This window comes from Heliangelus exortis, chromosome 22, assembly GCF_036169615.1.
Source record: "Heliangelus exortis chromosome 22, bHelExo1.hap1, whole genome shotgun sequence".
Taxonomy (NCBI): Eukaryota; Metazoa; Chordata; class Aves; order Apodiformes; family Trochilidae; genus Heliangelus; species Heliangelus exortis.
The window spans coordinates 549,426-576,791 of NC_092443.1; the positions used below are offsets into that span (position 1 = coordinate 549,426).

Below are 27,366 nucleotides of genomic sequence, written 5' to 3' on the forward strand. Positions count from 1 at the left end.
AACCTTACTGGGTGCCACCTCAGCAGGGGTTGTCTGTGATTTTTCCATGGGATTCCTGCCCTGGCTGCTGCTGAGACTGGATGGTGACCCAGCTCCCTCACCAGGATGGTGACCCAGCTCCCTCACCAGGATGGTGACCCCGCTCTCTCCCCAAGCCCATTGTCCCTCTCCACAGCCAGCTAGAGCCCCATGTCAAGGTCCAGCCTGGGCTGTGCCTTGGCATCAATAATGCTGATGGATGTGGCTCTGCTGCCTTTCCTGCTCTCTCCAGCCACTTGCTGGAGCAGAGAGGTCTTCCTGATGGGAACACCAAGAAAACCCATTTCTGGGAGTGGTCAGCCAAGCACCATCTTCCCTGCACTCAACAAGAAAGATGGAAGAGAAGGAAGAAGCACTGAGCCCATCAGAGCACCAAGTGGGTGTGTTACCTTTATGTCATTATGGGATGGGGTCTTAGAATAATCCCTCAAGCCCAGAAGCATGCAGGAGATGATTTTGGACACCACCACCCCAACCCCATCCCCCTGTCCTACCTGTCCCCAAATGCCTCTCTGGTGGGGATGTTGAGGGTAGCATACTGCCCGATCTCCAGCATCCTGCAGTTGGCTTGGTCATGGCCCAAGGAAATATTGCTGAGGTCCTGAGCATGGGAAGTAATTTTGTCCATCAAGTTCACTTCATCTGCATTGAGGAAGAAGAAAGAGATGCTCAGTAGCTGAGACACCTTCATTAGGGACCTCTGATCTCTTTGTTCTTCCTATCAGACAACAGATAAAATCTGGAGGGAAAGAGAATGCCATCTGGGGAAATTAAAATAATTCAGAAATTCATTAAACTCAGACCACGCCAGTCACTCACATAACCTGAGAAGCAGCCAGGTGATAGTTCTGAAACAGAACATGTTTGAGGTCAGTGTCCCAAACACATGAAGGGCCATTCCTTCCCCAGCAGTGGGGACACCTTTATGACCATACAGTTGGGATATTCAGGATTGTAACACAAAGCCTGGGACACAAATGTCCTAAAACACAAACCCTGGATCAGCTGGATACAGAAAATGCTTCTCGACCTTTCCCCAAGTTTCCTCATCAAAGTTTGCCCAATTTCAATAAAGAATTAGACCAAGGAGTGAGATGAAGTGACCGTGTCCCTCACCAAGGTGTCCTGACCTCCCCTCTGCCCAAAGCAGGGCTCACTGCTGTGACACGGTCAGGAGCCCATCAGGAGCAGTGTCACACAGTGTCTCTACCCCAGAGGGTGAAGGACCCAACTTTCAGAGCTGTGCTGTGAACACCAAATGGTTTGGAGCAGGTGAGAGCCTCAGCTCTGGGCTATTTGTCAGCACCATCACTGCAGTCCCATGAGGAGTTTTTATCCCCCTTGGTGAACAGAGACTTCCCCTTCCCAAGTTCAGACTTTAAATAAAGATTCTTTCAACTACAGAAATACCTGAATTTAAAAAAAATAAATAAGTAATTGTTCAGAACCAAGTTTCTTGTTCCCTCCCATTAGGAAAAAATTAATTGCAGACACCTGTCTCTGCCCAGACACAGCTACAGCCTCTGAGACACCTAAAGCCAGGTCCCTTCTCATCCCCCCGAGCTGCTGGGCAGGGTGACAATAACCCTGTCACCTCCAAGGGCTGGGGACAAGGGGCAGACCCACAGCAGCCCCCCCATGGGCCCAGCCTTGCAGGAAAGGTCTGAAATGATCCAGACCCACATCCCCTTTCCTGGGAGGGTCTGGAAAATCCCACTTGGTGACTTGTCAGTGGGAATCCTGCCAGCACCGGCTGCACCAGCATCTGCCATCACTTGGGAAGCATCCAGGCTCTGAATTGACTCTAATTCCCACTGCTGATGAGGTGTGAGATTTATCTGAGGGCAGCTGAACAGCCCCGGGCACGCTTCAGACCCCAGAGGAGATAGAGACAGGGTACAGGTCTGCTGCTCTGAAAAATAACAAGTCAATTGAGCAGAACACCACTTTGATCCCATTCAGACCCCACTTCTGCCACCACCTCCCCAGGAGGGTTTTGCAAGGGGAAGAGCCCTGTGCTAAGCAGGAGGGGAGGGAATGGGGTCCTGCAGGAGACATGGACATTTGTGGGGAGCTGGGATTTCATCCAGGGCTTCCCCAGCTCCCCACCTGGACACAGCATCCACACCTTCCCAGGAAATCTGATGAAAAATATCCTGGCAGAAATCTCCTCGTGAACAAAATGCACTTCAAACTCTGAATCTGGGAGCCTTCTACACCACAGCTAGAATTTAATAATAATAAAGGCTCTCCACGTTAAGTGATGGGGAAAAAAAAGAGGGTTTTACATTGGGCAGGGGTTTCCTGGCCACTCACCCCACTGACACCACTGTGTTAGCACAGGCATCAGCATTGTGTTTGGAGAACATCAACCCTCCAGCTGCTCTTCCTGCTTCTCCTTCTCTCCTGGAATTGCTTATAATATAAATAAGATCCACTGCAGCCATCCGTGTCATCTCCTGGGCCACCTTCTTCTCTCACTGTTCCCACTTCCCTGGTCACCTGGCAATTTCTTTTGGAGGACAACACCACAACCCACAGGAGATGAGGTTTTAGCCCGGGGCAAGCATCTGGCAGGGATGGACCTGCAACCAGAGGGTTATGCAAGAGGATTTCAACCTTCACCTCCCTGCTCGGGAGAGCAGAGAGAATTTGGGTTTCAAGCTGAAGGGGACAAAGCCAAAGCAGGAAGAAAAAGGAAGGAAGAAAAAAACCCCAGAAAAAGCACATTTCTCAGGGTGAACGTTGTACCTATTAGTGGAAGAGTGAATGCAACCACCCACCCACAGAGAGGACAGAAAATCTCAGGGAAGAGAAACCTTTTCAGAAGACAGAGCCAGCCATACACATTGTTTGGACAGGAAAAGTCAGAGCACAGGTTTCTTTTCAAGCTCATTCCACAGATCTGCAGGAGTGCTGCAGCTCCTTTGTGCTGCCCCAGCACGGGGGCTCTGCCTGGATGGGGCTTCTGGGGACAAAGCCTGGAGAGGAGGAAGGGATGCTGGAAGTTCAGGATGACCCTGAATAAGGACAAGCTGGCTCCAAGGTAAATGAGGCCAAGAGGCAGAAAAAGAAGAGAGCCCAAGAAGGAGCTTTGGGGAGATGAGGGAGGAGGAAAACAAAGAGTTTCAGTGGGGAAGTGGCCTTGGTGGGCATTTTAGCTTCTCCATCCTCACCACATCTTCTCTCTGCCCAAACCATGAGATGATGTGAAAATCTCGTCTTATTAACACACTCCAGACAGAACACAGACTTCAAGGTCAGGTCCCCCCCTCCAGCCCCCATCCCTGGCTCCAGTCACAGGTGCTTGAAGGAGAGGAAAAGGGCAGGAACAGAGCTGGCTTTTCTCTCCCTTTTGATCTTTCATGATGTTTTGTGATGTCTTGTTTAACCTCCCCCCCCCCCTCCATCCAAGGTAGAATGGGGCATTTTTAAAAATCTCATCATCCCTTTGTGGGGTAGGGGAGGAAGCTGCAGACTGGTGGATCAGAACAAACACAAAACAGAATGAGGAGGTAGAAGGCAGAAAGGGTTCTTATAAAAGGAAATGCAATTTCAGAGTTTTGGAAGCAAGCAGCAGGAAATCCCTGCTTTGGAAATACCTCAGTCCCCTTCTCCCCCATGACACGTTGATCTTCACAATTGTTTCTCCAGCCCAACCTCCCATTGTCTTAAATGAGTTATTTTAAAGTCTGGCAGAGGTTCAGCTCCAGCTATTATTTCAACAATGTCAGAAATGTCTTGAGCAACAAGGGAAACTCTGGGGTTAGTGTTATCTCCAGCTGCAGCCGTGCACATCTGGGAGAGATTACAGCCTGAGAAAAGAAAAATAAATATGTCCAGGGAGCCCTTCCTGGGAATTCCTCTCATTTCAGTAGATCAGGGCTTGGTGCACCCCAAACCCTTCCACCAAACTCCTCTGCTCCTGCTCCTTTCACTTGGGATGAACTGGTTTGGGTTCCCTGGCTCCAGGGATGAATGGGTTCTTTGGGTTCAGTGATTTTTAAACTGTACAATGTCAAAGCCAAAACTGAAAAACTGAAGCTTTAACCTGATCTGACTGTGCAAGGCCAGGCAGACCCGAGGTGATACACCCAGGTGTTAGTCACTGGTGAAAGGCACCCAGAAAAGGCCTGATCAGGGGCCAGCAGCCATCTGTCACCCTGCCAAAAAGCACATGTTGGCTCAGGATCTCTGCAGCTCCTGGTTTCCAAGTTATAATCAAAGTGTCAAAAACCTCTGGGGAAAGTAGCAGCAGTAAAAGCAGTGAAAGATCTTTGTGTTTCCCAGGGGACCTTCTGTTCAAACACGGGAGCTGCCCCCAGGGTGGGTGGGATGGCAGCACCTGGGAGCACAGCTTCATTTTGGATTTTCCTCAGTCTGGCTGATTTTCCCCTCTCAACTTTGCTGCCAGCAAAGGGTCAGGAGGCTTGAGCAGAGCAGGCAGAAGGACAAAATCCCTGTGAGCCAGGGGGATCCAGAAAACATCTTCCCAAAGCTCCCTCAGCTCCGTGCTCTGGGCAGAGCTCCTGTTCAGCTCCTCACATCAAACTCTGGCAGCCCCAGCCCTCTTCCTCTGCTGCCTCTTGGGGTGTTCCTGACATTCCTGACCAAGGTGTTTTACCAACCACCCTGCAGTGGTCCAGGAGAGGAATGGACTGGGGGAAGGTGAAGCTCTCAGCTTCAATAAGCAGTGAGGACTTCACTGAGGGACAAATCCTACAAGGCAGCTGTTCAAGTCCTACCTGGGCTCACCCTTGGCAAGACCTTTTCACCACATCCCTGCCAGAGGAGTTGGGAACCTGCCCAGGAGCTGCCCCATCACACACTGGGAGCTGACAACCCCCCCCTCAGCCCTGTCCTGACAAAGTGACAAATTCCCAGGTGCCCAGGGCTGGAGAGTGCAGAGGCTTTGCAGAAGTTGGCTGCAGAGCTGCTCATGGTAGGTCATGTCCCAGGCAGAAGCCCCTGGGGGGCAGGAGACCTCCTTGCCTCCTTGAAGCTGCCTTGGTTCCCCGCACACCATCCTGCAGAGAAAACCTCGATGCCACCCCCTTGGAGTCACCAACGCCCCAAAAGCAGAAGGCAAGAACAAGTTCCAGGCAGGAGGATGGATGCTCACCAGGACCTGGCTCTGGGGAGCAGTTGGCACTCAGAGCTTGAGGGCAAAAGGCAGGGGACAGGCAGGGGACACGGGGGCAGACACAAGGCTGCCAGGGCTCTGCTCTCATGCTGTGCCAAGCCTGGTGGGCAGAGCTCCAGGCCCCAGGCATGGCAGGGTTCCTGGGCATGGTCTGCTGCCTGCCAGGCTCCTCCAGTCCCCATCCGGCAGCCCAGGGACCGGGGATGCTTCCCAGAAAATTGTTGGGGACTCAGGGTCCTGAGTGCTGGCAGGGAAAGGCAGCTCCTGATGCAGGAGGCTTCCTATTGCACGAGCAGCTGGCAAATTTCTAAACTCTGTCCAAACCCATCCTAGCTCAGGGAATCCCAGAATCCCAGACTGGTTTGGGTTGGAAGGGATCTTAAACCCCATCCAGTGCCACCCATGCATGGCAGGGACATCTCCCACAACCCAGGCTGCTCCAAGCCCCATCCAACCTGGACTGAGACACTGCCGGGGATTCTGGCTGTGCCTTCACTCATCCAGGATATTTTTTTTCCCTGGATAAGACCAACTATAGGTCACACCATGGTTTACCTGAGCTGAGAATCAGCCACTTCACGCTGCAATCCATCCCTGTGACATTCCCTGCAGGGCACTGAGGGTCCCAGGCTGAGGGAGAGGAGTCAGACAGGTTACAGGAGCTGGACATGCCTGAGCCCAGATCTGTTCTTGCACCTCACCAGTGCTTCTACCAGTTCCTATCACTCAGGATATGACCAAAACCCAAACCTAAATTAGTACCAGTGCACCTAAAGCAAAGGGAACTTTCCCGCTGCAGGTAGGGATTTATTTCTGCTTCCTTCACTTTCAGATGTGTTGTTTTGAGGGTCAGGGCTCAGGCTGGTATTAAAAGTTATTTGATCATGAACAATGCTCTGGAGGTTGTATTTAGCTACCACGCACCATCTGCCCCCAGGGATCTGCAGGAACAGAGCAGGAATGGGAGGGAGAAAGCAGTACAAGAGCCTCGTGCATCCACGAGAGCCCAACCCAGGGCAGAGCTGGGCAGGAGCAGCAGCCCTGACCTTCAACACAGCTCACAAGAATAAAGCAAAAATGAAAAATGAGTGTTTCCCAGACTAACAAGCTGACATTTTGCAGCCAAAAAGTACTCCAGTTTTCACCTCAGGCAAAACATGTGCAGGTTTGTGATTCATTCCCTGCTGCCAATTTGCCTTCAGTGCCTCGTTGTGGTTTCAACCTTTGCTCAGCTCCTGGATGCTCCTCCAAGTCTTTTATGTCTGACTCTTTGCAGAGCTCCTCACCTCCCACCTCTCCCCCTCCACTGGTATTTATACACCCCAAGGATCTTTGGGTACCTGTGAGCCTTCCAGATTCACCACAAGCTCCTTGGTTCCCTGAGCTGCTGCCTAACCCAGCACAGAATTGTCAGGGTTGGAAGGGACCTTAAAGCCCATCCAGTTCCAACCCCCCTGCCATGGTCAGGGACACCTCCCCCGGCCCCATTTGCTCCAAGCCCCATCCAACCTTCAACACTGCCAGGGATGGGGCAGCCACAGCTTCTGGGAGCACCCTGGGGCTCAGCACCCTCACACCAAAGAATTTCTTCCTCATGTCCAACCTCAGTCTCCCCTCTGCCAAGTTAAAGCCACTCCCCCTCATCCCATCCCTCCATTTCCAAAGTCCCTCCCCAGCTTTCCTGGAGCCCCTTCAGGCACTGGAAGGTGCTCTGAGGTCTCCTTGGAGCCTTCTCTTCTCCAGGCTCAACATCCCCAACTCTCATCCTGGCTCCAGAGCTGCTCCAGCCCTCCCAGCATCTCTGGCATCTCCTTTGGACTCACTCCAAGAGCTCCATGTGTTTCTGGTGCTGAAGAGCCCAGAGCTGGACATAGCACCACAGGAGAGGTCTCACAAGAACAGAGGAATAACCAGAACCATCCAGATCCTTCTTCAGAATGGTTCCTGAAAAGAGCTCCTGTACAGCTCTGCCAGGAGCAGACAGGAACCAAAAGATCTGGTTCACTCTTCACAGGTTGGAGTCATTCAGGATCCCTCCTTGTCCTGTGATGGTCAGACCTTTGGTAACTTCCAAAGCAGCCACCAGACCCTTTCTCAGGAGGAAACTTTTTCTCAGCAACAGGAAAGGAGGAGGGATGCAGGGGCCAACCCTCTTCTTGAGCATCACTTTGAGAGGTAGAGCCACACCAGGAGCAGGCACCACTCTGGGGTGATGTCCCAGGAGGGTGTGCAGGGCAAGGGAGCCAAAGCACAGCCCATGGAACATCCCTGCAGCTCCACCAGCCCCAGCCAGGCAGCACGTGCCTGCCAGATGCTCCACGTTTTGGGAAGGGAAGGTTTAGAGGTCAAGGTCACAAGCAATGCCTGACTCTGTTCTTTGCAAAGGGGCCGTGCAGGGGGAGAGGGAGCTGGGAGGAAATACCATCCTGAGCGAGTTAAAACCACCAGGGTGGGATTCATGGTCACTTTTGCACATGTTTGGCTCAAGAGAAGCAGGAAGCAGCAAGACCTGGAGGTTCCTCAGCTGGAATAAAGGGCTGGGCAGAAGGCAGAGGAGGATGAGACACCAGGACAGGCTGGGATGCTCCTTCCTGCATCTCCTGAATCCCTCCAGGAGCTGCAGCCCCCTGGGTTAGGAGCAGCCTCCAGCTATGGATGTTCCCCCCCTTCCCTTCTTTGTGGGAATGAAATGCTGCACTGGGAGTTGTGATTCCCACACTTGGGAGGCTTGGAGCTCCCACCATACCCTGGGACCTCCTGGAGTGTGTCAGCCCTGTCTCCCCTTTCCTGTTGGACTATCAGTTGGCACCTTGCTCTTGAAAGGAAAAAGCTGGGCCCCTGACGCAGCCCCAGACACTTTCTTTCCAAGGCTCAAGACCCACATTAACCTAAACCAGATGACACGTAGCAGAAACAAGAGCCCAGACACGAAGGAACAGTTTGAGAAATAGAAGATGGTCACCCAGCAGTGGTCACCTCCTCCCTTTAATGTCCTGGATCTGGGTGGATCTCCTTCAGGCACTCCAGGACCTCCACAAGGGGAGGCTGCTCTGGGTTTAGAACCATAGAAATGTTTTGGTTTGTCCATCTCCCACTCCTGGCAGCAGGTGCTAAGCCTCCTCTTGCTCCACATGATGTGAAACAGAGTCACAGCATCCCAACAGCCACAAAACTCCATTTCTCTCCATCCTGGCTCTTCCAGAGAGCCCCAGTAACACCAGTAGTGCTTCTGGGGCACACTCACACCCTGTCCCCCTGAAACCATGACTGTCTTGTATATTTAAGGCAGGAAAAATATAAAAACTAAATCATCAAACCAGAAGAACCTTAGATATGACTTCTGAGCGCTGCCTTCCAAAGGAAGCATGCCTGGGAGATCCACTGAGGCACAGCATTTTTGCTCACTTAATTTTGGGTCACTTTTGTTCAATCAGCATCCATCAAGTGACATGAGACTGAGCAGGGCATCTGCTCCTGTTTTTTGCATTTTCAAGACAGAAAACAAACAAAAAAAAAATACCATGATCTGGTGTTCTACAAAGAATGTACCAAAGGAAATCTCCAACTTTATTCCCACTATAGGAACAGCAGCTGTGGCTGAATTTGGAAAAAAAAAAAAAAAAAAAAAATCATCTTTCCTTATAGGAAAAACATCTCATCTAGATTTAAAGTCCTCCCAGCAACTGAAACTGCCACAACCCAACCCTGATGTAGATCAGCAGTGAATTAAATAATATATACAATCAACATATGTGTTGGTTACAGCTAACGTGGGAGGTTCCAATTAAAACCAGCAGAGCTGTGGAAGAAAATTAACAGCACTTTTACAGCAGAAGATTCCCAAAAGTCCACTCATTTGGAGAAGAACACCACGAGTGAGGCATTATGAAAGGAACCCATCATAAGGAGTCAGAAAACTGCCTACCCTGGGCAAGTCCCTGATCTGCTCCTTAGACAGACCCTCCTGAAACAGCTTTTGTTCCAAGCAAATTTGGTTTTCTCAAGTCTTGCTCAAACACTCCTGTGCACTTCTCACGAATCAGCACAAACCCTCAGAGTTATTAACATACAACAAGAACAAATTGCACAATTTTTTCATGTAAGTTGTTGGAGGGAGCTCAGGGCTTGGTTGCTCAGCCTTGCTCTGAGGCCACAAGGCAGAAAACATGAACTTCATAAAATGCAAACAAACCATTTTCATGGGGCTTGGAATGAAGGTCCAACCCTGCCTTGGAAGAAACCAAGACCCCAAATTCAGCTGATTGCTCCTGAGGTCTTTCCAAGTATCTTACAAAGCATCACCTGGGTTCAAACCTCTGATAGGGAACCCAGAGGAAAAACAGCAAAAAGGCACCCGGGGGCTGGCTGGGTGCAGATAGGAGGTTCCAAGAGATGTAGGAGAGCAAGGCCTCACCCAAAACCCTTAAAGTCAAGCTCTCCATACAAAGTGTGCACCCACGGGTTTTCTCTCTTTCTCCCTCTCCCTTTGCAGCTCAGTTTAACTTCTGCACCTCGTGTCCTCCTGGCCCCAGCCAGGTGAGGAGGATGCCCTGGGGTGATGGGGACTAACTCCTCCATCTTCTCTCCCTTCTCTAACCCAAATCTTTTTTGCCCCCTTCAAAGCTTAAAACAATCAAAAAGCTCTAGTAAAGGGGTGGGAAAAGGGAAAAATACCAGAGCCCAGGAGGTGTTTAAAATCTGCTCATGCAAATCTCCCTGCCAGAAAGCCAGATCCAACTTCAGAACTCCTCTGCATCGCTAACGACCTTTTAATGGCTCTCATTACAGAACATCTCCCTCAGCCCGGTACATCCCTGCCTGCCAAAACAAAGCCCAGCATTTCCACAAGGCAGAACCCAGCTGTTTAATTGATCCATTCAAAGGATTCAGAAAAGTATTAATAATGCAGCTCTGTCAAACTAAAGGTTTCGCTCCTGCGTGGCAGATGCCTCCTCTGGATGGCAACTCCTTTCTCCTGCCTCTTTAATCAAACATTTCCCACTCCCAGAGGAAGCTGCCGTTAAAATGTGCCTTAGAAACAAAGGCTCCACGGCAGAGAAAGTCAGGATAAAATCTGCCTTTGTCACCCTGAAAAGCTGTATTTCATCTGGGGCATGTTCTCATCCTCAATCTTGAGCAGACACGCAACTTGGTAGAACAAGTCAGCACAGAAATGCCCCAAATGCACCGGGGCTGGGGCCCAGGGGGTGTTACACACACAAATATCCCAATAAATTCTCCTCTCCCTTTAACTCTGTGGGTTTCTTGCCTGTAAATCACAGGTTTGGGTTGGAAGGAACCTTAAAGCTCATCCAGTCCCACCCCTGCCATGGGCACAGACACCTCCCACCAGCCTAAGGTGATCCAAGCCCCATCCAACCTGGCCTGGAACACTTCCAAGGATGGGGCAGCCACAAGTCTCCTGATTTACACCTTTCAGGGACAAGCTGTGTTGTCCCTAGCTCTCACCCTGCGACGTGGCATTTTTCCATGGGTGGGATCTGCTCCAGTGAAGCCCATCACCTCCTGCATTCCTTCCATGGGATGCAGAGGGCTCTGCTGCAACTGCAGGGGCACAACCAACACCAGGAAGATGGAAAAACATGAGACTTAACCCCAGCACATCATCCAGACCAGGGCACTCAGTACCACATCCAACCTTTCCTTAAACACCTCCAGGGATGGGGACTCCACCACTTCCCTGGGCAGCCCATCCCATCCAATGCCTCTCCATGAGGAACTGCTTCCTGATATCCAACCTAAGCCTCCCCTGGGGCAGCTTCAGGCCATGGCCTCCTGCCCAGCAAGTTCTCCCATGGGAAGAGTGCTCAGTACCTGCTTGGTCCACAGCTCCTCCCCAGCCACCTGCTCACAAGGGCTCTCCAAGCTGGGGTGCTGGGTATCTCTCATATCTCATCTAAAAAGAAACAAACCAAAAGCCAAACAAGTAGGGATGCTAAAGAGCTTCTCCAACCAAAAGCACCAGAGAAGCTGGTGTGAAAAGCCTCATCCCCTGCTCCCCTGATGTGCAGCTGGGCCTGGCTGGATGAGCATCAGCTGCATCCTCCTCCCCAGCTGCCCAAATGGAGCAGTGAGAGGGATCAGCCCTGCATCTTTCCTGGAGGAGTTTGGGGCTCTGAAGTGCTTTAACTGTCTCTGCAATGTATTACCTACCCACCGTTCCTATTTCTCCAAGTCCCAGTGGAAATATTTTATGTTTTACCTAACTGCAGCAACTTAGAAGGCATTCATCTTCTGCAAGTGGGGAAGAAGATCTGCATAATGCTCATTGTGCATTGTGAGGGTAGTCAGCTTGCAACAAATAAAAGTTAATTACCTTTCTGTAAAGTGCTTTTGTTTTGTTTTTCCTTTAAGAAATCAGAAGGTATTTGAATGATTCTAAAAGACAAAAATAATAGCTACAAAATTGACCTTCATTTGCACTCTGGTAAAAGTAACAAAATTAAACTGGTTCCATGAGCTGAATCTGTCTGACCTCTGCCCAACCCCTGTAATTTCCCAGCAGCAGGTTCAGGAGGGGGTGAACTCAGAACACCTGCCAGATGAACCCAATAACCACAACAAGGGCCACCAGGTGCTGCTCAGCAGCAGAGGCTCCCCCCCAGAGCTGGGTCCCCACCACCCACCAGAGCTCTCCAGAGAAAACAAATGCACAAAGACCCCTGAAATTTCCCCACTGAAATACCCCTGCCCCATCCATCTTGTCTCAGAGCAGAGAAAACCTGCTGGTAGATAAATAAATAAATAAGTGTTTTAAAATAGCCAGGCAGTTTCCTGAGGGCTTTTTTGGGGGGGGGGAGAGGGGAAGAAGAAATTATGTTATTTTCTTTTCTCCCCATGTCTGGCATTGAGCTGCATCTTTATACTCACGGGATAAATACCACCCTACCACATTCCTCCATCCCACCACGTCCTTCTGTCCCCCCACATCCCTCCACCCCACTCTGTCCGCCCGTGTCCCTCCCACCCCCCCGCCGCGTGTCCCCACCAGCACCGGGATCAGCGCTGTGACCTGAGGTGGCCCCGCAGCCCGCAGGGTGACACTGCCGGGGGGGACGGGCTGGAGGGGGAGCTGGGCACCGTTCCAGGTGGGTAATTAGCACGGTACTAATTAGCAGATGCACTGTCAAGGTTGACGTGCCCACAACAGAAGCTGATTCCAGTCACGGTGTTGCTTTCCTGAGCTCCTGGAGTGGGATAAGGCAGGGAAGGAGGGGGATTCAGTCCCGGGGAGGTTTTTTTTTTTTCGTAATTGCTGAGCAGAGAGCGAAGCCTCAGGTTGGGTGAAGCATTTGCAGAAGGAAGGGACTGCGGGGACAAGAAGCCCCTTTGCCACCTGGCTGGACATCAGGAGGCACTTTGCTCTGTCAGCCTCATCTTCTGCCCCAGCCAAGGGGCAGGATCGGGTCTGCCCGGGATGCCGCTCCTCAGGATGTTGCTCCCTGGGATGCAGCTCCCTGGGATGCTGCTTCCCGGGATGCTCCGTGCTCCCACACTCCCTCTGCCATGGGGACACATACCCAGCCCTGCCAGCTTCAAAACGGGGAGCAAAGCACCAAACCAGAAAGAATAACCTCTCCAAGAGATGGTAGGAGGGGGTGAGCAGCTTTCTGCCCTTTATTTTATCTGAAAGGAATGAGGTTTCTGATCTCCAGGGTGCCAGGCAGGAGCAGGCCAGCACCTCCAACTCCAGCACAAGCTGGGCTGGGTTTAGGTTTGTGTCCAGTGAGATGGGGAGGGATTTTGGGGGTTTTGGTGTGAGAAGCAGCTCTGAGTGGTTGTCCCAGCCCACTGCCTCATGGCAGGCTCCCAAAAATTTCCTAATTTCTTGCAGGGACAGCTGCCATCTGCTCCTGGTTGAGATCTCTGGGCTGATGTAATGTCATTCCAGCCCTGGCTGAGGCATCTGGAGCTCTTTGTGTATGTTCACCATGTGGTATATATATATATGTATATGTGTGTATATATATATATACACACACCCCATCAGTCTCTGCTCTCACAAGCCTTGTTGTCACAGTGGGGCTGGGGTGCAGCCTGTGTGGGGCAGGGACACTGGTGGTGATGGTGCCACTGCCAGGAGGTTACAGCTCAGCTGCTGGGAGAAGGGCCCAGGCACCCCAGCCCTGTGGTGTTTGGGATCCTTCATTCCTCTGGGATTTGTTTTTCATCATGGAATCATACAGTGGTTTGGGCTGAAGGGACCTTCAAGATCGTCCAGTCCCAACCCCCTTGCATGGGCAGGGACACCTCCCCCCAGCCCAGGATGTTCAAATAGGGAATTTTAGGGAATGAGGCTCCATATGGCCCCTTGCTTGCAGAAAGGTTTAAGATTTTTTTAACTTGGTCCAATCTGGAAGGATTTCTCATGGGGCTGCTGCCAAGCTCCAAGTCTCCAGCTCACAGGAATACACAGACACACAGATGAGGGGGAGCCTGGGAGCTGCCTGGAAGTTTGAGCTGAAATCTTGCACATAATTCAGCATGAGGCAGACATGAAACAACCAACAAGGAGTTATCAAGTTCAAGGGATGGTATCTGTACCAAGGGAGAGCAGCAAGAGCTCCTGCCTCTACCCACCTCCTCCCAACCCTTGCACAAAGGAAGCCGAGGATTTTAGGGGGAGAAAGTCTCCTGTAGCCATCCCTTCATCTCCCTCCAACAGACCCAAAGGACAAACAGCCCCAGGCTGCGTCTCCCCTCTGTGCTCTGAGACAGAAAACCTTGGCTAAGAGGAGAGCCCAAAAGCTGAATTGTAAAAAAAATCCTGGTGAGCTCTGTCTGGGGTCTCCTCCGTCCTGCAGGCCCTGAAGCTTTAGTTGTTCATTCTCTGCCTTCACAGGGCACAGAGACACAGGGGAAGGCTGCACAGATGCTCCCTGGGACAGAGGCAGTGACCCCTGTATTTACACCACTGTAAAGGCAAAATTTAGGGTCTTGTGAAAGGAAAAACAAAACAAAATGCACACACAAAAAATCCCCATATAATTGCCTAATTGAGGACTCCAGAGTAACATGCATGCACTGGAGTGGTCAAGAGGAGATGATGTGAAGAGTCCAAGTTTCTGGGTTTTTTGGTTTGTTGTTTTTTTTTTTTTAGCCAGTGTGACTTGAAATTAACTAACTCCCCATGTAAGCTGTACAGACTCACCCAGCCCCGTGAGCTGCATCATATAGACCATACCCTTCTGCACATACACAAACAGCCCTGACACAGCACCATTCTGTATCATTTTGCATATTCACAGGAGGTTCAATGTTTACTTCAAGCCCCCAAGCACATCCTCATCCCAAGACACCAGAGGAGGAGCCTCCCTGTACCACGCTGGACTCAGCATCCCCAAGCACCAGACCTACAGGAGGATGAGTTCCTGAAAGACCATTTTCACCAAGCCTCCAGCAAGAAATACCATCTGCAGAAGCCAAGCCTTGCGTTTTCAGATGCATCCCTTAATGAAGCAGATTTTAATTGGGCAACTCTAAGCTTTAATTAAGGGCAAATTGTTCGTGCGCATTCATTTTTGGGTCACGTTCCCAGACAGAGTTTTTCTGGGTTGGTTTGGGGAGTTTTGTGGGTCTGTGATTATGGTTATGGGGAAAAAAAACAACAAAAAAAATCACCCAACATCTCCAGAGCCCAACTACACCAGGGAGATTCCCCACTTTCCTCTCATTGTTAACCAGATCATCCCCAAAATGACGGGGATGTTGTGCCCCCTGGTGCCAGCACATCTGGGGACATGGAGAGGGGATGCTCAGAAGGCTCACACAGTCCCACAGCACCCCAAATTCAGAGAAACTCTCCCAGTGCCACCTCTCCTCTGCCATCACAGACCCACAGCACTGCCAGGGGCCTCACTCATGAACCAGTGCAGCTCAAACCATGAGAAATAAATGGAAATTCAATAATTCAGCCTTGGCAGGAGGCACCTGGGGCTTTACCCCCCCTGCCCAGCACAACTCTGCCACACCAGTGAGCACCAGTTCCCACCCTCTGACTTGTAAATACCCTCCCCTAAATCAAGCCCCATTCCCAGTGTTCTGGGGTCAATTCCCACCCATTTTTGCACCTCCAGATCATCAGCCAGCATCCTGTTGGGAACAGCTACAAACACAACAAATGGACAGCCCAGATTCCCTCCTAGGTGGCTTCACCTCCTGCTTCTACAACCCAAATGTTCGGCTGTGAAACTGCTGCAGAAACTGCAGAAACTGCAGAAGCTGTCCTCTCCCAGGCATGAGCCCCAGAACCTCCCCCCAACCTGGCACAAGGGCTGATGCCACCCCTGTGACAGCAATACTGCAGAAATGTCACCAATGGGTGCTCCAACCCGAGCAGGAGGCATCACCAAATGGGCTGAGCCCTGGCTGAGCTGGTGTGAGGAAAGAAGCCAGGGATCCCAACTTCCTGATGGGTCCATCTCAGAAGTGGATCCTAATTTCCTAATTTTACAACCACCTCCACACACCTTCCCCTCTCTTCTGCTGCTGCCCGAGCAGGAGCAACGCACACAACCTCACCAAGGTCCCACCAGCTTTGGACACCAGGTCTGGGCTCATCACCTGCTCTCCTCTGGCACTCTCTCCCACTGCAATTCTCCCCCCTTGGACTCAGGCTCAGCCTGCAAAGCCTCGGGACAGCCCCAGGAGAGCCCCAGGTCACTGCTCCAGCTTGCAAAGCCCATCAGGGCAGCCCAGCCCTGCATCCAGCTCCTCCTCACTCCCCAGCTCTCTCCTTGGGGATCGTATTCCTTGCAGTTGTGCCACACAGATCTTCCATGGAGCAGGACTGCTCCATCAGGAGGAGACAAGACCCTCAACCCCAAAGAACCATCTTGTTTCATGCCCAGGCCTGAGAAACTCACACATTTGGGAGTTCAGTGCCCCATTCACCACCAGGATCTAAAATTTCAGAGCTTCTAAAATTTTCCTGCCTGAGCTCATGCCCTGCACCAGCCAGGGCAGCAGTGATAGAGGGTAAAGCCACCCAGCTGGATGATGCTCAGTGAAATCCTCCTCAGGGCTGTGACCCACAAGAAATAAGAATATCTAACTAGCACAAACCTTTGCTACAGCCAACCAGCCCTTCCCTTCCCTGCTGTGCCTGGGATAATGCCAGACACCCCTCTCCCTTCCTCCCCACACAGCCCCATACCCTCATTGGAGTTTCCACCTTACAAGTTCCACAGTTTGAGCCCAAACCTCCCTACACCTCACCTCGACTTGGATTTTGCTCCAGTTCCAGCCCCTGCCGTGCCATTCCCAGCTCAGTTTCCCAGGCTGTGAGCTGCATCATTGCTCCAGCCTTGTTCCCCAGCCAAGCTTCACGTGGAGTTAAGCTCTACTGAGATAAATCAGTGCTTTCCCCCTCACAACCCAATTCCCACCGGTGCAGCTGCATTGAAACCTCTGACACACCCCAAAACCACCTGGGTTTGGGCAGGAGCATGGGGTCTCCACTTCTGATGGGACAGCACAAAGCAAATGGAGGAACCTTGGGAGGCATTCAGTGCCTCCTTCAAAAGAAAAATCCTTTTTTTTAAGAGTCACTTCATTAATTTAATCACCATGCCCACACAGCCCATCACTGGCAAGGGAGAAGTCCCAGCCCCACACACCGAACTTTGGGAATGACTTTCTTGGAGTTTCCCAGGGGTAAACCAGCCCCGTGCCCCATTTTCTAGGGTGAGAAGCCTTCGGGGACTGTCCCGGGTTTGGGGGGGAGCCAGCCAGGGGCTAATGCCGCAGGGAGGGACGGGACCCAGCGATCTCAAAAGTTGGGTGAAAAGTTTCAGGGCAGTGACTTGGGGACAGCCGAGGGACAGAATGAGACCCTGCAGTGTCCCAGAGAGAGGCAAAGCTCCAGCTGTGTCCCACACAAACCCACGATGTGACATTACACAGCAGAAAAGTCCCGCGGCTCTTTCCCCGCAAAGAGGGGGACACCGCCCCCTGCTCCAGCCACACAGAGACCCCCCAAAAACCAACACCCAAACACCTCTCCTGCCACCCCCAACCCCGCAGCCCACGGGGATGCCTTTGGCAGTGCGGTGGGAGCCTTTCTGCCCCCTAAACCAGCCAGCACCCCCCTCAGCCAGCATGTGGGGCATCAGGAGGGACCCCCATGTCCCCCCCAACTCCCTCCCCCTGCTGCCCCCTCGCAGAGCTCCCGGAGGGAAGGGGGAGGCTATAATGAGATACACACACACATATCCACCTTTCCCGGGTCTCCCCACCTCCGGGACCCCCCCCCCCCCCTTACCTGTCTGCATCCCGGAGCCCGGCTCGGGGGGCTCCAGCCCCGGCGGGCAGAGGGGGAGAGCGCAGAGCAGCCCCAGCGCCAGCGCCCCGCCGAGCATCCCGCCCCGGCCCCGCTGCATCCCGGCCCCGCCGCCACCGGGACAGGCACAGCCCCCCAGCCCCGCTCCGCCCAGGCCCCGCACCCCGGGAGAAGGGGGGGACACACGCACACACCCCCCGCCCCTTCCCACAGGCACCGCTGCGGGGCGGGCAGCACAACCTGCGGCACTGCAGGGGTTAATGCCCGCCCCCCAGGCTTCGCATTCAGACCCCCGGAGGGCTTGGGGAGGGGGCAATCACCCGCCATCCCCCATCCCCTTATCCCCTCTCCCAGCCCCGTGTGCGGAGCTGCACCGGGTAACACGGACACACAGACACACGGACAGACACACGGATTGTATCTCCAGCTGCTGCAGGGTTTAGTGAACACCCCTCACCCCCATGTGCTGGTTTGGTCTTCATTAAGTGACAGAGATCCCCCACACACACCCCCCAATAAAAGCTGCTCGCAGCTCTTCTCAGGGTGCTTTGCCCCCACTCCCGAGCAGTGACACTGACACTGCTTCCCCGGGATGCTGGGGACACAGCAGCCTCCTGCGTGTTGTTTTGGGTTGAGTGAGGGACCCCAACCCTCCTGTGAGGGGTTTAGGTGCAGAGCCCGGGCCAGCTCACCCCCTTCTTGGCATGACACGGGTTAAATCTCACCTTGCCCGGGCACCACACCAACCCCTGGGCCAGGCAGCATCCTCTGGGAGGTGCCATGGTCTGGGAACCACGGTGGTAGGAAGCAAAGGGTTGGACCTGATGGTCTCAGAGGTCCTTTCCAACCTGTCTGATTCTTCATTCTGTGTTTGCAGACAAGGCGACCCAGAAGTGAGTTTCCCTGGTCACCATCCCACCCTTGTAGGGTGCTGAGCTGCCCAATGTCACCAGTGGCACCAACCCTGCCACCACAGCCACTCCCCAGGCCTGCTCTGTGCTGGGTGACAAGCACAGGGATGCTCACAGAAGCCCTGGGGGGGTCTTGGTTCAGACCCCTGGAGGAGGCAGGCTGGTTCCCAGTCCATGTGAACATCACCTCTGCAGCAACCGCCCAGAGACCTCAAAACACCTGGGAACCCTCAGCAAGGGGCAGCCAGACCTGTCAGCCTCCAGCTGGGTGTCCCTGCCAGAGCACAGGGGATGCTCAAGGGCTCACCTGGATGCCACACCAGCAGAGTGGGAAATGAGGCTTCTTTAGGGTCCTCTCTTTCAGTCCCAACTGCTGCTTGATCCTGGGGTGACAAGAGCCCAGCTGGGGGCCAATGGTGCTGTGCTCACCCCTCTGCCCAGCACCAGCCCCTGCCCTGACACCCAAAGCCTCCCTCCCCTTCTCAAGGGAAGGTCAGAGACACTCAGGAGCCGTTTGCTTTGCTATGTAGAGGACTTTATTTGTCAGTAACATGTGACATGGGTTTGGCTTCCTTTTCTCAGATGTTGCTGAATCCCATTGATCTCCAGGGCTGTGACTTTCTGTCCCAGCACATCTTCATCCCATCACATTCTGGAGTTGATGATCTCAGAGCTCCTTTCCAACCCCTGTGATCCCTCAGCCCTCTCCTGCAGCTGCTCTCAGCCATGGGACACGCAGCCACCATCTCCTCTCCTTTCACATCCCATCATCCAGAAGGCCTTTCAGGTGGATCACCTGCAGAACCAGCTCTTTGGACACTCCCCTTCATGAGGATGGGAAAAAAAACCTTGTGAAAAGGGATGTATTTATCCTGCTACAGTCCTGCCAGCTCGGCTCCATCGCCTCCTGAAACACTCCATCCAGTAACACAACCACATCCATTCCCCTTCCTCAGCCTCCTGGGAGAAAATGGGGTTTTACATAATTTTGGGTATTTTGGACTTTTCTGCAGGAGCAGTTGGACAAGGACTGAGCTTCTTCCTCTGTTTGTACCATGCTGGGCAAAGAAAAGGCTGCCAGAAACAGAAATAACAGACACAGACAAAGCCAGTGATGGGATATTCTGATTCAGAGCAATAACAGAAAATGGAGATGAGGAGAAAATTAATCAACTCCCATTATTGACACAGTTTTCTTTGAATTACCCCAGCTCTGCCCCATCAGCATACCCCATGCTTCCTCTGCAGGCACAGGGGCTCTGTCCTGGGCTTTCCATCACCTGGCTCAGGAGCTGCTTTGCTCACCCCTCCCTTTCAAACAGCCTCAGCAGCTCCTTCCAGCTGCCTCACCCTCCACAGGGCTTCACCCCCCAAAAATATTTGCACAGCCTTATCAGAGCCCCCTTCTCCACCACCCCACAGAGCTTCTCACTACCATCACCAGCCCCCAACCTCTCAGCATTTTTGTTCCTGCTCCTTTTCTTTGCATTCCCTCCAACAGACCATCACATCCTCTAGGTGAGATGCCAAATTCCCACTGGCACCTCCCTAGCACTCTAGTAGGAGGCTGTGGATGTAGAAAAATCACACACACAACAGGGATTTGAGAGAGTAAAATGCAGGAGCTCAGGGGACCTCACCCTTAGTTCTGTGCTCACTTGCTGGGTGACCCTGGGCAATTTTTTTCCCCTTGAGGTGTCTCAGGTTCCATTTCCTTTTATCAAATGAAGATGCAAACCCAGCCTCTTTTGAAGACATATTTTGGAATGTGCTGAGGGACAGCTGTTGAGTTGAGGCTGTTTAGTATGAGCAGGCACTTCTGATAATGGAGCTTCCCACAGCCCTGAAAATATCTGGAGAGCTGCTTGGGGCTGATGGAGAGGGGTGAATTCCAGTGGGACGAGTAATTCATCACCTTGGGGATGTGAAGGAGTCTGGTGGAATGGAGAATCAGCTGGATGACCCTGGGCTCTCCTGCTCCAGGGAACATAAAAGGCCAAATTACCTGCAGTGCTCGGGCTCAAGGGTATTCAGTGTCTCACTCTTGAGTTTTCTGCATCCTCAGTCAAATATTTCAGGGATTGATCCTCACATAGTGGCAACAGGAGAGGCACCAGCCTTTTCCCAGTTTTTTCCTTTCTCTAGGAAGTAAGAAAAGCCTGGAAATGCCACCCCCTGATGGTAACCCGAGGCATGGAGGTGCTGTCTTTGGAAATACCAATCCAGATTTTAATCCGAAAGGCTGGGAGTGGAGAGACAGGGAGCAGAAAAGTTGCAGTCTCTGCCAGCCCGATGTGAGTCCTGGCAGAAATTCACCCGGGGCCAGGGGCTCAGCACCCTCACACCAAAGAATTTCTTCCTCGTGCCCAACCTCAGTCTCCCCTCTGCCAGCTCCAAGCTGCTCCCCTTGTTTTATCTCTCCATGTTCACACCAAGAATCCCTCTCCAGCTTCCCTGCTCCCGTGAGGCAAACACAGATACAGCCAATCTCTTCCAGCACCCCAATTTGGGCCAAACTAAACCCAGTTTCCCCCCAGAACTCCCAGGCTGTGGCTCAGCCAAGCCAAGCTGCCCCCTGGCTGTCTCCTGTCCAGCCCCTGTTGGGAGCTGCTCCCAGGCTGGTGCTGTCCCTGTCACCAGCCACACTGCACACACCAGCTCGAAATTTGTCAGCTTTGGGTTTTTTTAGTTTTGGTTTTTTTTTTTTTTTTTACTAAGTTTTTATTTTAATTCAAGGACTTTGCTTCATACAAAATGTAATTGTAGAAACAACTGCAGAATCCAAAGTTTGGCTGATAAATATTACTCAGGCAGCAAACTAGGCAATCACAGCAGAACCTTTTTTTCTGTTTTTTCTGTTTTGTTTTTTTTTCCCCTTCTTTTTTTGTTTGGTTTTGTTTTTTTTTTTTTGGTAAAGTTCCACTTGTGTTGCATGGTTGGAACTTTTATAATTTTTAACACTGTTTTTTTAAATATAAAGTTTTGCAACAAACCCCCAATTTATATCAAATATATTTAAAAATTAACAACTGGATGAATACATTGTATCAAAAAAGTACGAAGATAAACATTTTCCATGCACATACTTTTTTTTTTTTTTTTTTCTTTTTTATATATATGTATATATGTATATATTTTACATGCAAACATTACTTATTCAAAGTACAGCCACTATGAGACTGGTTTTTGGATGCAGAAAACTGATCGGTGCAATTCAAGTTTGGCAACTCACTATGAGGATTCTTGGAAATATCATGTATGCATTGAGGAGACAGCAGAGAGGCTGTAAAAAAAAAAAAAAAAAAACAAACCCCAAAACAGTAGGAAAAGGGTTATGAACAACTTGTGGTCAGGCTCACCTCTCACTGTCATCAGCTCAGGTGGAGGATTGGACAAGTTGAGGTTCTCTGGGTGTTCCACCCAAGAACAGCAGTGACCCAAGGGCATGGGTTGGCCCTGCACATCCCAGCTGGGGGGGCTGTGGGGGGGTTGCAGGGGGCTTGAGGAGCTAAAATGTCAGAGGAAAGGGGCAAGGTGGGGTGGAGAGACAGACAAAATGTTTCAGCACAGAAAGAATCTCTCTTGCTGTCCAGTGTGGGGACAATGTTCACATGCACTGATAGAGAGATTGAGTGGGTTCCCCCCCCCAAAAAAAAAAAAAAAAAAAAAACCAGCAACAAAAAACTACTTTACTTCCTGGAGTAAAATAGTAACATTTCTCTTTAAAACTTCAAATCAAGTGTTTGTGCCTTCCAGGTAAGGAAAAACGTATAAAACATTTGGTCACAACCATGCTGAAGACGGAACCAGGAAAATCCAGCAGACAAAGCTACAGAATGGATGAAGATCTTTGACTCTTGGGGTTTTGGGTGGGTGTTTCCCAACGTGTCATCTGGTTGCATAGCCCTCCGTTTGCAAAGCCCAGCAGCCACCCAGGGGGTGGACCTCTGGCTACCACACCTCCTGTAAGTCCAAGTGCACAGAAACACAGATAGAGCCAGGAGTATCAGCAGAATCCAGGGATGAGATTGGCCAGAGATTATTAATTCCTAACAGAACACACACACACACACACACACACACACACAAATAACCACAGAAGGAGATGGAAACAGGTTGACTTTCCTCAACAGAAGAGCTACAGGAGATGTGAAGAACCACCCGAGAGCAGACTGCTCCTTCCTGAGGCTCAGGAACTTCTGCTGAGGGCACGAGACCTCCTGAGGGGTTTGGTGGCATCTGACACCCTCTGAGCACCCAAGTGACAAAAGGAATCACCAGTGTCCAGAGGGATCTCCACTCATCCTAAGTGACCATCTAGAGAAGTTTCACAGTTCTGGGGCTTGGTGAATCCTCTGATAAAATTAATCTGTCCAACACTCCCCTCTTTCCTATCAGCATTTTTAACAACGTGCTCACCTGGCACCTCTCACCCTTCCTCCTCCGACCTTTTGGCAGTGTCCTCCAGCCTCCCTGTGCCCCAGACAAGCTCTGCAAAGGTTGGTCAGACCCAGGGACCCAAGGTCCTGCCCAGGATTTTCTGCCAGCACTGCCTCCCCACCAGCACATCACCACTGCTCCCTTCCCAGGCTCAAAAGTGCAGAACCCCACACATGCACAAAAGAAAGAAACCATCCAACAGAAGAGTCATTGCACGAACACAGAAATCTCATCCCTGAGAATCAGAGTTAGAGGTTTTGCTTTTTTTTTTTTTTTTTTCCTTTTTTTTTTTTTAAATAAGCCTTTTCCTAACAAGCCATCAAAGCCAGATGCTCTCCACCTGCCCTGAACACAAGTTGGGCACGGTGGGACCTGCTCCCTGCACCACCTGCAACCTGCCCTGCAGCCTGAAAGGTGATGCTCCTCCTGCAAGAGCCTTTACACATTCACCTGCACCTCTCCTGCAGGACCTGAACAGCAAGCAACAAGCAGAGGACACTTTTGTTTGCTGCCATCACTCCCCTCCCACTGATAAAATCAGAGAAAATCTAAAAATAAGAAAAATCAAAGAGAAAAAAAAAGGCCAATAGAACCCATACCAACCCCAAAGCATGTCTGCCTTCCCCACTGTGAGCTTCCAGCCTGGTACTCAAGCACCCTGCCCAGCAACGTCTGGGGGGCATTTGCTGGGTGCCCCTCAGATCCTCCTCCTCCCTCTGCCCTCCCCACGCTCGCCCAAGGCCCCGTGCATCAAAGCAAGAGGTTGCATCATCACTGTGAAAGATTTCAAAGGTTAGGCACTTAGTAGTGAACAACTGGAGCATTCGGTAGAAACGGCGTGACCTGGAATGACAATTGGACTAATTTTCTACATAAAGAGTATTTTTTTTTCTTTTTTCTTTTTTTCTTTTTTTTTTTCTTTACTGTACAATTTACAAAAATGCACACAATGAAAAGTTAAAGTTCTATCTAATAGCTTGATATAAAACCAATAACATTTCTTCTTCTCACCCCTATGCTTTTTCGTCTTTTTTTTCCTGGAATTTTTTTGTTTGTTTTTTGTTTAGTTGGTTTTTTTGCTAAATCAAGCTTATATTGTAAACAAGACAAAACAGTGAGGGCGTGTTGCGCTCGACAGGAGAGAAGGATGGAAAGAAAAGTCTCAGCAGCAAGGAAACAGTCCTTACAAAGTAGCTCTCTTGTGGCTTCGTCGTGTGTGGGTGTGAAGGACTCGAGATGGTGAGGAGCAGAAACGAGATCCAGGCGGCAGCGGTGTCGGAGCAGAGTCCCGGCCGCTGGGTCAGCTCGGAAATGCCACCAGCTCCTCTGAAAAACGGGTGCTGTGGCTGAACATCAAGTCCCAAGGGACTGTCCTTTGTTCTGGTGGGGGGGTTTCTCCTCTCCCAGTTCCTTGGGCAGATCTCTTCCCTCTGAGCGGAGAGTGGGGTAAAACGCGGAGGTGAGCTTTGTTCGTGAGTGTCCCTTTGCAACCCCCGACTCCCACCCTGACCGGGGCAAAGAAAAATAAAATTATAGTATAAAAATAATAAACTAATGAAGGATAGTTTAAAAAAAAAAAAAAAAAAAAAAGCCTGGAAGAGGATCAACAGTCTGGTTCTTCCGCCGTCGAGGGTGAGGAGTGCGCTCTTCTCACGTGCGTCGTGGGTTTGGCATCTGGTGGGTGTCTGAAGGAGACAAGGCAGTGGGGAGGTGGGCAAGGAGGGGGAGGGATGTGCTCCCTCCTCTGCCCTCCCCCTAAGGGGGGAGCCTTCTTCCTCGATTGGTCTAGTGCCAAAAAAAAAGAAAGAAAAAAAAAAAGAAAAATTCAAGAACAAGAGAGGAGCAAGGCTGCAGGAACATCTCCAGCCCTGGGGGCAGAGCAGTTCTCGTGGTGGGGGCTGCCCCGGGGGCCCCCTCCGGGCCCGGCGCCTGCGGGAGCGCGTGGCCTTCCAGATGATAAAACTCATCGATTTTAAACGCACACCTGGCAGGGTTTGGCCACGCCGCTAGCACCAGTCATCCTCGTCGGCCTCCTGGTAGTAACCGCGTCCTCTGGCGCCAGTCCCGGGGCCCGTGTTGAGCCCCAGCGTGTAGTGGTAACCATTGGGCACCCTGCGGATCTGGTGCGACTGGGAGGTCAAGGAGGAGACGTAAGAAGTCCTGGAGGACCTTCCCGAGTTGGTGGCCACCGCCTCCTCGAAGGTGAGGGTGTCCTCGGGCACGGCGTGGGAGGGGCTGTCGCCGTCGTCGCGGTGGCCCAGGTAGGGGTCGGAACCGATGCGGGCCACCCCTGGCGGGACCGGGTGCTGGTCCCCCCGCAGCAGCGCGTTGTGCTCCGACAAACCGCGGCTGAGGCGTCCCGGGGAGAAGGTGGGAAGGCAGGGCTGGAAAGTGGAGAAGTGGACGGGCGAGGAGTTTGCGGTCTTGTAAGTGATGCTGGGGCGTGGGGTCAGTGGAGTCTGTGGGAGCTGCCTCCGACCCCGGCAGGGGGTACTAGCACCAGATGTCGACAGCAAGGGGCTCCCATTAACTGAACCACTGCCCTACATAAAAATTGGAACAAAGCAAATCAAAAAATAAAAAAAGGGCCACACCAGACAAACGCAAAGGCAGGCGAGGTGTCAAACAGAAGGAGAAGCAACAGAAGGGAGAGACGAGTCACAAGAGGAAAGAAAAGCAAGAAAGAAAAAAATAAAAAAAAAGAAAAGAAAGATAAAGAGAGAGTTTAGACAAGCACAGTCAGGGGGGGAGGAGGTTCTTGAGAAGTCATTCAACAGGAGATGTAAAGAGCCCGAGAACCAAAGTTCTGCGAGGGGTAGTGAGGAAGGAGGAGGATGCGAGCATTGGTAGGACGGGAACGGGCAGACGGTTCCAACAGAGGGGACACTGCCCAGAGGGAAGGCACCCACCCACCCACCCCGCACACAGCCTGGCATGCACCTTACCTGCACCAGGGAGACCACCTCAGGCACCTGCACTGGGTTATTTGTTGGGGTTTTTTTTTGGCAAACACAATTTTGCAAAGCAGCACCCTTGGCTTTGGGGTAGATCGCTGCAGAGCTTCACCCCAGGGCTGTGAGTGCTGATGCTGGGGATCATTTCTGTGCTCAGAATTGGTTTATGTGGAAAGGTGGTTTGGGGCAGGCTGGGTTTTTTTGTAGTTTTGGGATGAAATGCATTCTGATTCAGTAGGCACTTTCTGAAAAGCCACCAACAAAAGGCTTTTTGGAAGGGTTTTAACAAGTTCCTCAAACAGAAATGCATTCACCTTCTCCAATATTACATATTTGATTTTTGAGTGGTAGGAGAGTCTGGCAGCCTCCCAGGTTACTAATAGTGACATGTGGGTGTGAACTAAGCTACAGAAAGTTAAAAAAATGCCATGAGTGAGAGGAACAGGCCCTTGTTTTGGCATTTCTGTTTACATTCTCCCAGGGCAGCACATGAACAGCCTTTTGAGCACTTTTTTAAAAAAAACCCTGACTTTTGTGACCTAATATTCGGAGACAAGACTTTGAATTTTTACAGAGTAGTTTTTCCTGCCTATTAAAACCATATTGTGTGTGGGGCTGCCAGTCAAGTGCTTGCTGTGCTCTGCCTGGATTTCCAGCTCATTTCTGAGGGCAGGAGCCATCAGCCCAGCACTGGATGTTGACCTCCAGTGTTCCACCATCCAGGGAAAGGTATCCAATTTCTTCCAAGAAGAAGAGCACAGCAGTGGTGTCTGGATGAGATGCTCACAGTCACTCTGTAGGTAACCACTAAAAAGCCATCAAGTGACATTTCCATCCCTGTCTTGGATGTGGGGGACCAAGCGGGATTTTCCCTTTTCCTGTTCTATCTGCTTCAGATTAAACAGAACATGGGGAAGGTGTGCACATCCTTGGAAGACCTCAGGGTTCTTTTCCCAGCCTGCACTCCTCACCTGTCTGTGTGGACCTTGCTCTGGCCCCCCGTTGGGTGAGGTGGGTCTGCTCTGGTCAGCAGACTTGGCCTGAGAACGGTCCCGGCTGCCGTAGCGGTCGCAGGAGTAGAAGCGTTGCTTCTCGGAGGAGGAGGAGGAGTGCTGCTTCCTCTCTTGGGACCGTCCACGTTCCTGCTTCTTGTCCTTGGAAGAAGACTCACCAGAACGGGCCACTGAAAGAAGAACACTGGCTGAGAGCCACCAACATGGGTGGAACTTTCAAGTGTGGGGCAAGGAGGTCCTGCCATGCAGATGAGATCCTGATTCATGGCAGATGATCCCTGCTCATCCTAAAGGGAGGGTGATGGAGGTCCTTAAAACCAGATGTAGATGTGGTGCTGAGGGCCACAGGTTAGTGGTGCTGGGTTAATGGTTGGACTCAATGATCTTAAAGGTCTTTTTCAACAACAACAATTCTATGATTGGCTGCCCAGGGAGGTGGTGGAGTCACCATCCCTGAAGGTTCCCAGGACATGGTTTAGTGGTTGTGGTAGTTGGGTTTTAGTTGGGCTCAATGATCATGAAGGTCTTTTCCAACCTTAGTGATTCTACGATTCTATGACAAGGG

The 27,366-nt window shown here is 51.5% G+C and overlaps 2 protein-coding genes across 6 annotated transcripts in view; both read right to left on the minus strand.

The window, feature by feature from the left end:
* LOC139806659 (collagen alpha-1(II) chain-like) overlaps positions 1-17,583 on the minus strand; it is a 51,246-nt gene extending 33,663 nt beyond the window's left edge. The window contains exons 1-2 of the mRNA XM_071766637.1: positions 17,466-17,583; positions 534-681 (exon numbers count right to left, since the gene is read on the minus strand). Of these exons, the coding sequence (XP_071622738.1) occupies positions 534-681; positions 17,466-17,583 (266 nt within the window). The remainder of the gene's footprint in view (positions 1-533; positions 682-17,465) is intronic.
* Positions 17,584-23,089: 5,506 nt separating this feature from the next.
* Positions 23,090-27,366, minus strand: part of CACNA1B (calcium voltage-gated channel subunit alpha1 B) — a 204,402-nt gene continuing 200,125 nt past the window's right edge. For all 5 annotated transcript variants that reach the window (XM_071766019.1, XM_071766018.1, XM_071766017.1 and 2 more), the window contains 2 exons: positions 26,760-26,971; positions 23,090-25,377 (listed from right to left, as the gene is read on the minus strand). In XM_071766019.1, coding sequence (XP_071622120.1) covers positions 24,841-25,377; positions 26,760-26,971 — 749 coding nt within the window. In that variant the 3' untranslated portion in view covers positions 23,090-24,840. The remainder of the gene's footprint in view (positions 25,378-26,759; positions 26,972-27,366) is intronic.